At 45.1% G+C, this 16,327-nt stretch overlaps 1 protein-coding gene across 2 annotated transcripts in view; it reads right to left on the bottom strand.

The window, feature by feature from the left end:
* The window catches only part of LOC110489535 (TLC domain-containing protein 4-B), a 35,455-nt gene that overhangs the window by 16,526 nt on the left and 2,602 nt on the right, over positions 1–16,327 (bottom strand). For both annotated transcript variants that reach the window (XR_016486435.1, XM_036945687.2), the window contains exons 2-4: positions 4,391–4,560; positions 2,776–2,865; positions 2,589–2,647 (exon numbers count right to left, since the gene is read on the bottom strand). Coding sequence is in view for 1 of the 2 variants with exons in the window: in XM_036945687.2 (XP_036801582.1) it covers positions 2,589–2,647; positions 2,776–2,865; positions 4,391–4,545 (304 nt within the window). In the remaining variant the exon portion in view is untranslated. The remainder of the gene's footprint in view (positions 1–2,588; positions 2,648–2,775; positions 2,866–4,390; positions 4,561–16,327) is intronic.

Genomic DNA, 16,327 nt, shown 5'->3' on the forward strand with positions numbered 1-16,327 from the left:
ACCTTACAGTGAAATGCTGAATACAACAGGTGTAGTAGACCTTACAGTGAAATGCTGAATACAACAGGTGTAGTAGACCTTACAGTGAAATGCTGAATACAACAGGTGTAGTAGACCTCACAGTGAAATGCTGAATACAACAGGTGTAGTAGACCTTACAGTGAAATGCTGAATACAACAGGTGTAGTAGACCTTACAGTGAAATGCTGAATACAACAGGTGTAGTAGACCTTACAGTGAAATGCTGAATACAACAGGTGTAGTAGACCTTACAGTGAAATGCTGAATACAACAGGTGTAGTAGACCTTACAGTGAAATGCTGAATACAACAGGTGTAGTAGACCTTACAGTGAAATGCTGAATACAACAGGTGTAGTAGACCTCACAGTGAAATGCTGAATACAACAGGTGTAGTAGACCTTACAGTGAAATGCTGAATACAACAGGTGTAGTAGACCTTACAGTGAAATGCTGAATACAACAGGTGTAGTAGACCTCACAGTGAAATGCTGAATACAACAGGTGTAGTAGACCTCACAGTGAAATGCTGAATACAACAGGTGTAGTAGACCTTACAGTGAAATGCTGAATACAACAGGTGTAGTAGACCTTACAGTGAAATGCTGAATACAACAGGTGTAGTAGACCTTACAGTGAAATGCTGAATACAACAGGTGTAGTAGACCTTACAGTGAAATGCTGAATACAACAGGTGTAGTAGACCTTACAGTGAAATGCTGAATACAACAGGTGTAGTAGACCTCACAGTGAAATGCTTACTTACATGCTCTAACCAATGGTGCGGGGAAAAAAAGAGAAAAGAAAGTGTGTGTGTGTGTGTGTGTGTGTGTGTGTATGTATGTGTGTGTGTGTGTGTGTGTGTGTGTGTGTGTAGGTAAGTAAAGAAATAAAACAACAGTAAAAATACATTTGAAAATAAGAGTAGCAAGGCCATATACAGACACCGTTAGTCAGGCTTATTGAGGTAGTATGTACATGTAGGTATCGTTAAAGTGGCTAAGCATGTAGTGAACAAGGAATAGTGAAAGACAGCCTGGTGGAACAGTGAAAGACAGCCTGGTGGAACAGTGAAAGACAGCCTGTAGGAACGGTGAGAGACAGCCTGGTGGAACGGTGAAGGACAGCCTGTAGGAACGGTGAGAGACAGCCTGTAGGAACGGTGAAGGACAGCCTGTAGGAACGGTGAAGGACAGCCTGGTGGAACGGTGAAAGACAGCCTGTGACTGTCTGAATGGTGAAAGACAGCCTGGTGGAATGGTGAAAGACAGCCTGTAGGAACGGTGAAAGACAGCCTGTCGGAACGGTGAGAGACAGCCTGGTGGAAAGGTGAAAGACAGCCTGTCGGAACGGTGAAAGACCGCCTGAAGGAACGGTGAAAGACAGCCTGTCGGAACGGTGAAAGACAGCCTGTCGGAACGGTGAAAGACAGCCTGTCAGAACAGTGAAAGACAGCCTGGTGGAACGGTGAAAGACAGCCTGTAGGAAAGGTGAAAGACAGCCTGTCAGAACGGTGAGAGACAGCCTGGTGGAACGGTGAAAGACAGCCTGTAGGAAAGGTGAAAGACAGCCTGTCAGAACGGTGAAAGACAGCCTGTCAGAACGGTGAAAGACAGCCTGTAGGAACGGTGAAAGTCAGCCTGTAGGAACGGTGAAAGACAGCCTGGTGGAACGGTGAAAGACAGCCTGTAGGAACGGTGAAAGACAGCCTGTAGGAACGGTGAAGGACAGCCTGTAGGAATGGTGAAAGACAGCCTGTAGGAATGGTGAAAGACAGCCTGTAGGAACGGTGAAGGACAGCCTGTAGGAATGGTGAAAGACGGCCTGTAGGAACGGTGAAAGACAGCCTGTAGGAACGGTGAAAGACAGCCTGGTGGAACGGTGAAGGACAGCCTGTAGGAATGGTGAAAGACAGCCTGTAGGAACGGTGAAAGACAGCCTGTAGGAACGGTGAAGGACAGCCTGTAGGAATGGTGAAAGACAGCCTGTAGGAATGGTGAAAGACAGCCTGTAGGAACGGTGAAAGACAGCCTGTAGGAATGGTGAAAGACAGCCTGTAGGAACGGTGAAAGACAGCCTGTAGGAACGGTGAAAGACAGCCTGTAGGAACGGTGAAAGACAGCCTGTAGGAACGGTGAAAGACAGCCTGGTGGAACGGGGAAAGACAGCCTGTAGGAACGGTGAAAGACAGCCTGTAGGAACGGTGAAAGACAGCCTGTAGGAACGGTGAAAGACAGCCTGTCGGAACGGTGAAAGACAGCCTGTCGGAACGGTGAAAGACAGCCTGTAGGAATGGTGAAAGACAGCCTGTAGGAACGGTGAAAGACAGCCTGTCGGAACGGTGAAAGACAGCCTGTCGGAACGGTGAAAGACAGCCTGTATGAACGGTGAAAGACAGCCTGTAGGAACGGTGAAAGACAGCCTGTAGGAACGGTGAAAGACAGCCTGTAGGAACGGTGAAAGACAGCCTGTAGGAACGGTGAAAGACAGCCTGTAGGAACGATGAAGGACAGCCTGTAGGAACAGTGAAAGTGTGTATGCGACTAAAGTATGTCCGTGCCGATCTTACCAGATATGAGGTAGCCTGTTGTCATGCCAACATTTATCTTCACAAGTGTGGGATCTCCCCTGTTGGCAGAAAAAGACGGGATAAACGTTCAACACATCACAACACGGTTCTATATAACATACAGTAACAGTATGTACACAACACCGTGCCTCCATCACGCACTACGACAGAGCAACAGGGTCCTCACCAGACGGGGTCTTCATTGACGGCGTCGTCAAACAGCAGGATGTAGAGGCAAAAGAACCCCACTACCAGGGCATGAAGTGTGGACACCGTCCTAAAACACACAGAAACCTTGTCAAATCTGTGATGAAACACACACACACACACCTTGTCAAATCTGTGATAAAACACACACACACCTTGTCAAATCTGTGATGAAACACACACACCTTGTCAAATCTGTGATGAAACACACACACACCTTGTCAAATCTGTGATGAAACACACACACCTTGTCTAATCTGTGATAAAACACACACACACACCTTGTCAAATCTGTGATGAAACACACACACACCTTGTCAAATCTGTGATGAAACACACACACCTTGTCAAATCTGTGATAAAACACACACACACACCTTGTCAAATCTGTGATGAAACACTTTTTAATAAGTGATGCAGATTAAGCGTTTCAGAGTGCAGGAGGGCGCAGGGTGAATTAACTCTCTGGTTTCACGGCCACCGGCAGGCAGATTCAGACCAATTAGAGAAGGAGATGAAACGCTGTTCAGGGGTCAGTCAGTCACTCAGATATCAGAGAAGCAGGCAGTCATACAGACAGCAGAGGGTCAGTCAGTCAGTCAGAGGAGAGTCAGGCAGTCAGTCAGAGGAGAGTCAGACAGTCAGAGGAGAGTCAGACAGTCAAAGGAGAATCAGACAGTCAGACAGACAGCAGAGGGTCAGTCAGTCAGAGGAGAATCAGTCAGTCAGAAGAGACTCAGGCAGTCAGAGGAGAGTCAGTCAGTCAGAGGAGAATCAGGCAGTCAGACAGACAGCAGAGGGTCAGTCAGTCAGAGGAGAATCAGTCAGTCAGAGGAGAATCAGTCAGTCAGTCAGACAGCAGAGTCAGTAAGTCAGTCAGATATCAGTCAGTCAGATATCAGTCAGTCAGTCAGTCAGATATCAGAGTCAGTCAGTCAGATATCAGTCAGTCGGTCAGTCATATCAGTCAGTCAGTCAGTCAGTCAGTCAGATATCAGTCAGTCAGTCAGACAGATATCAGAGTAAGTCAGTCAGACGGCAGAGTCAGTCAGACAGCACAGTCAGATGGCAGAGAGTCAGTCAGTCAGATAGCACAGTCAGTCAGTCAGATGGCAGAGAGTCAGTCAGTCAGACAGCACAGTCAGTCAGATGGCAGAGAGTCAGTCAGTCAGATGGCAGAGAGTCTGGCAGTCAGATAGCAGAGAGTCTGGCAGTCAGATGGCAGAGAGTCTGGCAGTCAGATGGCAGAGAGTCAGTCAGTCAGATAGCAGAGAGTCTGGCAGTCAGATGGCAGGGAGTCTGGCAGTCAGATAGCAGGGATTCTGGCAGTCAGATAGCTGGGATTCTATCTTGCAACCTTTCGGTTACTAGACCAACGCTTTAACCACTAGGCTACCAGCCGCCCCAGATAAGGAGCCACATTGAGTAAATTACCTGTGTAATGACCTGTGAAAACATCTGGGTGACTTGAGGCATTGACAAATTAACAACAATAACACATTTATAGCAGACTGTCAAAACTGGCATGTATGTAGTGACACATGAAGGACGATCATATGATATCAGTGTTGCAGCCAGTAGCCAATGTTGTGTACCTTGAGTTCCATTCCACTTTCTGCTGGTCTGCTAGGCGTAGGAAGCCAGAACTGGCGCGGGGGGAGACCCAGGGACTGACCCGGTGGAAGAGCCACTGGAAGGAGAGGAAACTGGTGACCAAGATGACTAGGATCAGCTGGCTGAACAGGTCCATGGCTGCCCAACCCCACTGGAGAGAGAGAGGAAGAGAGGAGAGGAGAGGGGAGAGAGGAAGAGAGGAAGAGAGGAAGAGAGGAAGAGAGGAGAGGAGGAGAGAGGAAGAGAGGAGAGGGGAAGAGAGGAGAGGGGAAGAGAGGAGAGAGGAAGAGTGGAAGAGAAGAGAGGGGAAGAGAGGAGAGGGGAAGAGAGGAGAGAGGAAGAGAGGAGAGAGGAAGAGAGGAGAGAGGAGAGAGGAAGAGAGGAGAGAGGAAGAGAGGAGAGAGGAAGAGAGGAGAGGAGAGAGGAAGAGAGGAGAGAGGAAGTGAGGAGAGAGGAAGAGAGCAGAGAGGAAGAGAGGAGAGAGGAAGAGCGAGGAAGAGAGAGAGCAGAGAAGATAGAGAAAGAGGAGAGAGGAAGAGATCAAGAGAGGAAGAGAGAAGAGAGGAAGAGCGAGGAAGAGAGAGAGCAGAGAAGAGAGAGAAATAGGAGAGAGGAAGAGATCAAGAGAGGAAGAGAGGAAGAGCGAGGAAGAGAGAGAAGAGAGAAGAGAGAGAAAGAGGAGAGAAAGAGAGAGGGAGAGCAAGGAAGAGAGAGAGCAGAGAAGAGAGAGAAAGAGGATAGGAAGAGAGGAAGATAGGAAGAGAGAGAGAAGAGAGAGAAAGAGGAGAGAAAGAGAGAGAGCAGAGAGGAAGAGAGGAGAGAGGAAGAGCGAGGAAGAGAGAGAGAAGAGAGAAGAGAGAGAAAGAGGAGAGAAAGCGAGAGAGCAGAGAGAAGAGAGGAGAGAGGAAGAGCGAGGAAGAGAGAGAGAAGAGAGAGAAAGAGGAGAGAAAGAGAGAGAGCAGAGAGAAGAGAGGAGAGAGGAAGAGAGGAGAGAGGAGAGAGGAAGAAGAGAGAGAAAGAGGAGAGAAAGAGAGAGAGCAGAGAGGAGAGAGGAAGAGAGGAGAGAGGAAGAGAGGAGAGAGGAGAGAGGAAGAGAGAGAGAAGAGAGAAGAGAGAGAAAGAGGAGAGAAAGAGAGAGAGCAGAGAGAAGAGAGGAGAGAGGAAGAGCGAGGAAGAGAGGAGAGAGGAAGAGCAAGGAAGAGAGAGAAAGAGAGAGAGCAGAGAGAAAGAGAAGAGAGGAGAGAGGAAGAGCGAGGAAGAGAGAGAGAAGAGAGAAGAGAGAGAAAGAGAAGAGAGGAGAGAGGAAGAGCAAGGAAGAGAGAGAGAAGAGAGAAGAGAGAGAAAGAGGAGAGAAAGAGAGAGAGCAGAGAGAAGAGAGGAGAGAGGAAGAGCGAGGAAGAGCGAGAGAAGAGAGAAGAGAGAGAAAGAGGAGAGAAAGAGAGAGAGCAAAGAGAAGAGAGGAGAGAAGAAGAAAGGAGAGAGGAGAGAGGAAGAGAGAGGAAGAGAGAGAGAAGAGAGAAGAGAGAGAAAGAGGAGAGAAAGAGAGAGCAGAGAGAAGAGAGGAGAGAGGAAGAGAGAGAGAAGAGAGAAGAGAGAGAAAGAGGAGAGAAAGAGAGAGAGCAGAGAGAAGAGAGGAGAGAGGAAGAGAGAGGAAGAGAGAGAGAAGAGAGAAAGAGGAGAGAAAGAGAGAGAGCAGAGAGAAGAGAGGAGAGAGGAAGAGAGAGGAAGAGAGAGAGAAGAGAGAAGAGAGAGAAAGAGGAGAAAGAGTCTTTAAACATTAAAATACATTTTATAATACAATCACATTTTCACATAAAACACACTGTTACAAACAGACATAATACACTGACATATTGACTAGATAAAAACTCTTAACAGTCTATAAAGATAGATTGATTCTTCATCTGTCATAGTCCAGCATAACTTTCCTGTATTATATTTAAATGCTTTTAAAGTATCGTTTGAATTTATACATTGAAATGTTTCTGGATTCATCAGATAAATGATTCCATTTCTTTATTGCTCTGAATCTAAATGTTATTTTGCTTATTTCTCTTTTCTGTCTGGATAACACATAGATGGTGGACAATCTATTCCTAGTATTTACTGAATGTGTTGTCTCTTACCAACTGAATACTGCTGTGAATTGAGTTTGGCTGTTTTAAATGGTGTATATTATGAATTAAAATAAGCATGTTTTTTTTCAATTATTTGTTGACTGATGACCAACCAGGAGCATTGTGTGTGACTGCAACAGAAGAACCGTATCTCCACCTTAAAACAATCCTTTCTGCTTTGTTCTGTGCAATGTGCAGCCTCCTAATCTCACTTGCTGTTGCATTTTCCCAGACCACAGAACAGTTGTTCACCTGACTCCCAATTAATGCTTGGGTTATTTGCTTAAGAATCTTTCCCGGTAAATATTTAGCTATCCTTCTGATCATGCATACAGTTGTACATTTTTTTTTTTTTTACATAGATTATTTATTTGAGACAACCAAGATAAGCAGGTTTCTAGCTGCACTCCTAGAGTTTGGTTTCTGACACTTCTTCAATTTGTACTCCTCCCATGCTTCATTGTATCCCATGCTGCGTTGATCTGGTCCTGGTGGAACAGACCAACATAACGGTGTGGTTTTCTCGGTGTTTAAAATAAGTTTGTTCCGGCAAACCCACTCCCTGATATTTCCCATATCCACTTCTAGAGCTTGCTGTACCTGTTGAACCAAATGTCTTGCTGTATAAATTGTAGTATCATCTGCAAATATAGTAGCTTGAGTTTCAGATAAGGCATAGGGAATATATTAAGTAAAGAAGTGGCCCAAGGCAGAGAGAGAGAGTGAGAGAGAGAGAGAGAGAGGGAGAGGGAGGGCAGGGGAGAGAGAGGGCAGAGAGGGAGGGCAGGGGAGAGAGAGGGCAGAGAGGGAGGGCAGGGGAGAGAGAGGGCAGGTGAGAGAGAGGGCAGAGAGGGAGGGCAGGGGAGAGAGAGGGCAGGTGAGAGAGAGGGAGGGAGGGAGGGAGGGGGAGGGAGGGCAGGGGAGAGAGGGCAGGTGAGAGAGAGGGAGGGAGGGAGGGAGGGAGGGAGGGAGGGAGGGAGGGAGGGAGGGAGGGAGGGAGGTGAGAGTTGAATGAAAGGTCAGATAGATTCAACTAAATAGGGGAGTGGAGAAGCTAGGTGCTTTAGTCTGAACTAGGGGAGTGGAGAAGCTAGGTGCTTAAGGCTGAACTAGGGGTGTGGAGAAGCTAGGTGCTTAAGGCTGAGGAGCCAACAGCGGGTCACAATTCACCTTGTATTTTTTCATCTGTCAAGCACTTTTGAAAAGCATCTATTAATGAAGTTTGATGGATCGCAAGAGGCACACTGACTCAAACAGAGGAAGCACTGTGGATAATAAAGTGTTTGTGGCAATGCTGACATTATTGCCAGGGACAGGGTCCAGGCAAGGAATAAACAAAAGAGTTCACCTAGAACATGGAGCCAAGGTATTACGCCAGAGACACTGGAGTAGATCATTGCTGATCTATACAATGTGTTAGGCTATAAACACAGGGTAGGCTAAATATTAAAAGACCTGTGTAGATATGGTGGGCCTGTCATAGGCTGGACTTTAGGGTTGTCGGCTATCGTTTGTTCTTCTGTAGTTCTTGTCACTTGGCCACTCCCCGTGCTCTGGGTGATGGTGGCTTCGTCAGGTAGATTTGTCACGATGATACTATGATATGCAATGTCATTCGATGGTCTTAAAGTGACAGTACATGATTTCAAGTCCTACGTATGTATTATTGTCTGAGTAGAGCGTAAGACACCATCTGTGTATGTATCGTTGTTTGAGTAGAGCGCAAGACACCATCTGTGTATGTATCGTTGTTTGAGTAGAGCGCAAGACACCATCTGTGTGTGTATTGTTGTGATACTGGCTTGAAGAAAGAAGATTGCCAGTTGTTTTTTTTTTAACCTGTAACTGAACCAAGTGTATTGTAATACAATTGTATATTTTTCATAGTTTTTGCCTGGTCCATTGTATTGCTCATGATCCAACCGGTGGCCTGTCATCACCTGTCTCGTACTGGTTGAGATGGTCCCCGTCATCACCTGTCTTGTACTGGTTGTCTCGTACTGGTTGAGATGGTCCCCGTCATCACCTGTCTCGTACTGGTTGAGATGGTCCCCGTCATCACCTGTCTCGTACTGGTTGAGATGGTCCCCGTCATCACCTGTCTCGTACTGGTTGAGATGGTCCCCGTCATCACCTGTCTCGTACTGGTTGAGATGGTGCCCGTCACCAACTGTCTCGTACTGGTTGAGATGGTCCCCGTCACCAACTGTCTCGTACTGGATGAGATGGTGCCTGTCACCAACTGTCTCGTACTGGTTGAGATGGTCCCCGTCACCATCAGTCTCGTACTGGTTGAGATGGTCCCCGTCACCAACTGTCTCGTACTGGTTGAGATGGTCCCCGTCACCATCTGTCTCGTACTGGTTGAGATGGTCCCCGTCACCACCTGTCTCGTACTGGTTGAGATGGTCCCCGTCATCACCTGTCTTGTACTGGTTGAGATGGTCCCCGTCATCACCTGTCTCGTACTGGTTGAGATGGTCCCCATCACCATCTGTCTCGTACTGGTTGAGATGGTCCCCATCACCATCTGTCTCGTACTGGTTGAGATGGTCCCCATCACCACCAGTCTTGTACTGGTTGAGATGGTCCCCATCACCACCAGTCTTGTACTGGATGAGATGGTGCCCCTCATTAAACAGCAACTTGTGTAGCCTGGTAGTTGAGCTCTTTCAGGTAACCCTAGTTGGCAGGTGTAGCTGTGGCAAACGCTTAATACATCTGTCCATATAGGCCCTATGCATCAAACAAAACACTTGGTTTCCATTGAGCTTGAGACGATGTCAGCAGACTAGAAGGCGAACTGTAGCACACAACAGTGATCCCTGGAGTTCTACAGGAAGTATCCATAGAGATAGGTTCCTTCTGCTGCAGAATCTTCCTTTCGGAGCCGTGCAGCGTACAAGGAGCTCATCCGTACAGATAAAAGCCTTTGGCTCCAACAAGAGCCAGCTCAGCAGACACCACTTACACACAGTGCAGTCTCTATGCAGAGGAGAACCCGAACAACTGGAGATTATCGTGGTTGCAGCTGCGATTGGACACCCTAGATCGTCAATTCCTGATGCTGCTGCGATTGGACACCCTAGAACATCAATTCCTGATGCTGCTGCGATTGGACACCCTAGAACATCAATTCCTGATGCTGCTGCGATTGGACACCCTAGAACATCAATTCCTGATGTCCTACTGTACTATGTTGCCACATGAATTCCGTCAGTAACCATTCACGCAGTAAAATGCAGCTGCTAAGCATGTTAGTTCTGCTCTCCAAATATGTTTCTGTCACTTCAGGTAACAACATTTACAGTCATGTATTATTACTGCCTGTACCAGTAGATAGGCTACTCGGCTTTTACACTGCGAATCCCCCCCTGTGCAAGGGACTATTATTGTGTACTGCAGGTTCAGCCCACCAGCTCCCAGTCCCCAGCCTCAGCTGTAAAGCCTTTATCCAGCAGCAGCAGTGTTAGGGCTATGACCCAGGAGACAGCCCGTCTCAGCCACAGCACTGATGTGTGGCAATAAAACAGACAGATCCTGCCACTCAGAGATACACGCATCAGCATAGCTTCCGCAGCGCAGAAAGAACAATGAACGCACGCAATCACAGAGGACATCTGCTGTAGCTTCGGGTGACTCTCCCAGTGAGCTAGATCAATCACTGTGGTTTTACAATCAAAAACAAAGTCCTGAAGGACGGAGTCATCAAATCAAATTGTATTTGTCACATGCTTCGTAAACAACAGGTGAAACTAACAGTGAAATGCTAACTTCCCAATAACGCAGAGAAAGAAAATAGAGAAATAATATAAAGGTAATAACATGTAATAATAAATACAAGATGAGTAATGATAACTAGGCTATATACACAGGGTACCAGTACTAAATGATAACTAGGCTATATACACAGGGTACCAGTACTGAGTCAATGATAACTAGGCTATATACACAGGGTACCAGTACTAATGATAACTAGGCTATATACACAGGGTACCAGTACTAATGATAACTAGGCTATATACACAGGGTACCAGTACTAATGATAACTAGGCTATATACACAGGGTACCAGTACTAATGATAACTAGGCTATATACACAGGGTACCAGTACTAATGATAACTAGGCTATATACACAGGGTACCAGTACTAATGATAACTAGGCTATATACACAGGGTACCAGTACTGATGATAACTAGGCTATATACACAGGGTACCAGTACTGAGTAATGATAACTAGACTATATACACAGGGTACCAGTACTGAGTAATGATAACTAGGCTATATACACAGAGTACCAGTACTGAGTAATGATAACTAGGCTATATACACAGAGTACCAGTACTGAGTAATGATAACTAGGCTATATACACAGAGTACCAGTACTGAGTAATGATAACTTGGCTATATACACAGGGTACCAGTACTGATGATAACTAGGCTTTATACACAGGGTACCAGTACTGAGTAATGATAACTAGGCTATATACACAGGGTACCAGTACTGAGTAATGATAACTAGACTATATACACAGGGTACCAGTACTGAGTAATGATAACTAGGCTATATACACAGAGTACCAGTACTGAGTAATGATAACTAGGCTATATACACAGAGTACCAGTACTGAGTAATGATAACTAGGCTATATACACAGGGTACCAGTACTGAGTAATGATAACTAGGCTATATACACAGAGTACCAGTACTGAGTAATGATAACTTGGCTATATACACAGGGTACCAGTACTGATGATAACTAGGCTATATACACAGGGTACCAGTACTGAGTAATGATAACTAGGCTATATACACAGGGTACCAGTACTGAGTAATGATAACTAGGCTATATACACAGGGTACCAGTACTGAGTAATGATAACTAGGCTATATACACAGGGTACCAGTACTGAGTAATGATAACTAGGCTATATACACAGGGTACCAGTACTAAATGATAACTAGGCTATATACACAGGGTACCAGTACTAATGATAACTAGGCTATATGCACAGGGTACCAGTACTAATGATAACTAGGCTATATACACAGGGTACCAGTACTGAATAATGATAATTAGGCTATATACACAGAGTACCAGTACTGAGTAATGATAACTAGGCTTTATACACAGAGTACCAGTACTGAATAATGATAACTAGGCTTTATACACAGGGTACTAGTACTGAGTCAATGATAACTAGGCTATATACACAGGGTACCAGTACTGAGTTATGATAACTAGGCTATATACACAGGGTACCAGTACTGAGTCAATGATAACTAGGCTATATACACAGGGTACCAGTACTGAGTAATGATAACTATGCTATATACACAGGGTACCAGTACTGCGTAATGATAACTTGGCTATATACACAGGGTACCAGTACTGAGTAATGATAACTAGGCTATATACACAGGGTACCAGTACTGAGTAATGATAACTTGGCTATATACACAGGGTACCAGTACTGAGTAATGATAACTAGGCTTTATACACAGGGTACCAGTACTGATGATAACTAGGCTTTATACACAGGGTACCAGTACTGATGATAACTAGGCTTTATACACAGGGTACCAGTACTGATGATAACTAGGCTTTATACACAGGGTACCAGTACTGATGATAACTAGGCTTTATACACAGGGTACCAGTACTGAGTAATGATAACTAGGCTATATACACAGGGTACCAGTACTGAGTAATGATAACTAGACTATATACACAGGGTACCAGTACTGAGTAATGATAACTAGGCTATACACACAGAGTACCAGTACTGAGTAATGATAACTAGGCTATATACACAGAGTACCAGTACTGAGTAATGATTACTAGGCTATATACACAGGGTACCAGTACTGAGTAATGATAACTAGGCTATATACACAGAGTACCAGTACTGAGTAATGATTACTAGGCTATATACACAGGGTACCAGTACTGAGTAATGATAACTAGGCTATATACACAGGGTACCAGTACTGAGTCGATGTGCAGGGGTACGAGGTAATTGAGGAGGATATGCAAATATAACTAGGAATAAAGTAACTAGGCTACAGGATGGATAATCCATCTTCACAGTGGAGGTGTCATAATACCCATAATACCTAGCGGTCAAATAGGGAAATGGTTCCAATCATTTTTCCACCATTCCCTTTTCCCATAGCGAATTTTAGAAACACTTAAAATAAAAGCTGTGTTTCATGTAGGTTTACCCTGGCGTGACGTTTTGACAACCGGTTAAATCTCTCTAGGACAAAGACTACTTTTATCAATATAATCGTCCCTATTTACTCTCAGACTCAAAAAATGCGAATTAACATCAAAGTTGACATCATGCAAAACTACAAATCTCTGCAAGCTACTGCGCATCAATTTAAAACTTGTTCACAGAATTGTCCATTTAAAGAAATGTAGCCAATTTATGAATTACTACATTTAGCTAGACAGTTAATCCAGAGATTATTTTATTAATTTATTAATTAATTGATAATATATATATAATAATAATATATAAATATTTTTGCCCCTTTTTTCTCCCCAATTGGTAGTAGTTACAGTCTTGTCTCATCGCTGCAACTCCAGTACAGACTCGGGAGAGGCGAAGGTCGAGAGCCATGCATCCTCCGAAACACAACCCAACCAAGCCACACTGCTTCTTGACACAATGCCCATCCAACCTGGAAGCCAGCCATGAAACATCGTACACCTGCCTATGATAACTGGCATGCACTGCGCCTGGCTCACCACAGGAGTCGCTAGTGCACGATGAGACAAGGATATTCCTGTCGGACAAACCCTCCCTAACCCGGACGACACTGAGCCAATTGTGCGACGCCCCATGGGCCTCCCGGTCACGGCCGGCTGCGACAGAGCCTGGGCTCGAACCCAGAATCTCTGGTGGCACAGCTAGCACTGCGATGCAGTACCTTAGAGCACTGTGCCACCCAGGAGATTGATGAATCCAGAGATTCTTACATTTGCCTCGATTCGGCAGTCTAGTCCAGATCATCATGGCATTTGTAGTTCTTTATGATAGCCACATTAGCAGCTAATTAGCATTTCATTTTGGGGGATAAATACAGGTGAATCACCTTGTCCTAAATAGATTTACACAGTTAGCAAAACCTCACACCAGGGTAAGCCTATTTTATTTGAAGAGTTTCTAAAATCCTCTATGGGAAAAATGAATGGTGGAAAATGAATGATATTACCCATTTCCCTGTTTGACCGCTAGGTTTTATGGGTATTATGACTCATACTGTGGTACTTTATAAATAGTAGCAGAAGCATATGTGATGATGCAAAAAAAAAAGCTAGGGCAAAAAGGGGTCTATGCAAATAGTGAAATAGTTAACCAAAAAGCTACCTGGACTAACTATTTATCAGTCTTATGTCTTGGGGGTTAGAAGCTGTTCAGGGTCCTGTTGGTTCCAGACTTGGTGCATCGGTACCGCTTGCCGTGCAGTAGCAGAGAGAACAGTTTATGACTTGGGAGGCTGGAGTCTTTGAAAACATGTTGGGTCATCCTGGGAGAGTTAGTATGTGTGTGTGTGTGTGTGTGTGTGTGTGTGTGTGTGTGTGTGTGTGTGTGTGTGTGTGTGTGTATTTGTTGTTGCTTCTCTGTAATACTACAAGCAACCTAATTTATTGGGACACTGTGTTAACGAACCTCCAGACGAGCTTCAATACCATACAACTATTCTTCCGTGGCCACAAACTGCTCTTAAATGCAAGTAAAACTAAATGCATGCTCTTCAACCGATCGCTGCCCGCACCTGCCCCGAGCCGTCCAGCATCACTACTCTGGATGGTTCTGACTTACAATATATGGACAACTACAAATACCGAGGTGTCTGGTTAGACTGTAAACTCTCCTTCCAGACTCACATTAAGCATCTCCAATCCAAAATTAAATCTAGAATCGGCTTCCTATTTCGCAACAAAGCATCCTTCACTCATGCTGCCAAACATACCCTCGTAAAACTGACCATCCTACCGATCCTCGACTTCGGTGATGTCATCTATAAAATAGCCTCCAACACTCTACTCAACAAACTGGATGCAGTCTATCACAGTGCCATCTGTTTTGTCACCAAAGCCCCGTATATTACCCACCACTGCAACCTGTATGCTCTCGTTGGCTGGCCATCGCTTCATATTCGTCGCCAAACCCACTGGCTCCAGGTCATCTACAAGTCTCTGCTAGGTAAAGCCCCGCCTTATCTCAGCTCACTGGTCACCATAGCAGCACCCACCCATAGCAGGCGCTCCAGAAGGTGTATCTCACTGGTCACCCCCAAAGCCAATTCCTCCTTTGGCCGCCTTTCCTTCCAGTTTTCTGCTGCCAATGACTGGAACGAACTGCAAAAATCACTGAAGCTGGAAACCCATATCTCCCTCACTAGCTTTAAGCACCAGCTGTCAGAGCAGCTCACAGAGCACTGCACGTGTACATAGCCCATTTGTAAACAGCCCATCCAACTACCTCATCCCCATACTGTATTAATGTATTTATCTTGCTCCTTTGCACTCCAGTATCTCTACTTGCACAGTCATCTTCTGCACATCTACCATTCCTGTGTCGAATTGCTATATTGTAATTACTTCGCCATCATGGCCTATTTATTGCCTTACCTCCCTTATCTTACCTAATTTGTACTCAATGTATATAGATTTTTCTTTTTTATATTATTATTGACTACATGTTTGTTTATTCCATGTGTAACTCTGTGTTGTTGTATGTGCCAAACTGCTGTGCTTTATCTTGGCCAGGTCGCAGTTGTAAATGAGAACCTGTTCTCAACTAGCCTACCTGGCTAAATAAAGGTCAAATGTAAAATGCAAATTATGAAGTTAGGTTCCCAATCTGGGCTAGCTAAAGCTACCTCATAGCTAGCCGCCAAGCCATTTAATGCCATCAATCAAGTTAGTTAGACAAGCTAGCTGCTCTATCTTAGCTGGCATGCTTGGTAGACTTTAGAAAAGCAAGCACGCAAGCAATTACTAGGTGCAATTTGTTCTTAACTCTTGCCTAGTTAAATAAAGGTTAAAAAAAATGGATCACCAACCAGTAAGATTTCCAGCTCTCACAGACCTGTTATTTTTTCTTTAAGGAGCCCTCCTGTTCTCCACTCATTACCTGTATTAACTGCACCTGTTTGAACTCGTTACCCGTATAAAAGACAACTGTCCACACTCAATCAAACAGACACCAACCTCTCCACAATGGCCAAGACCAGAGAGCTGTGTAAGGACATCAGGGATAAAATTGTAGACCTGCACAAGGCTGGGATGGGCTACAGGACTATAGGCAAGCAGCTTGGTGAGAAGGCAACCACTGTTGGCGCAATTATTAGAAAATAGAAGAAGTTCAAGATGACGGTCAATCACCCTAGGTCTGGGGCTCCATGCAAGATCCATGCAGCAGTAAAATAACAATAGCGAGACTATATACAGGGGGGTACCGATACTGAGTACTCACCGGTTAGTTGAGGTAATATTTACATGTAGGTAGAGTTAAAGTGACTATGCATAGATGATAACAACAGAGAGTAGAGGTGTAAAAGGGGGGGGGGGGCAATACAAATAGTCTGGGTAGCCATTTTATTAGGTGTTCAGGAGTCTTATGGATTGGGGGTAGAAGCTGTTTAGAAGCCTCTTGGACCTAGACTTGGGCCTCCAGTACCGCTTGACGTGCGGTAGCAGAGAGAACAGTCTATGACTAGGGTGGCTGGAGTCTTTGACAATTTTTAGGGTCTTCCTCTGACACCGCCTGGTATAGAGG

The sequence above is a fragment of the Oncorhynchus mykiss genome, chromosome 15 (assembly GCF_057628025.1).
Source record: "Oncorhynchus mykiss isolate SJ-2025 chromosome 15, ASM5762802v1, whole genome shotgun sequence".
Classification (NCBI taxonomy): Eukaryota; Metazoa; Chordata; class Actinopteri; order Salmoniformes; family Salmonidae; genus Oncorhynchus; species Oncorhynchus mykiss.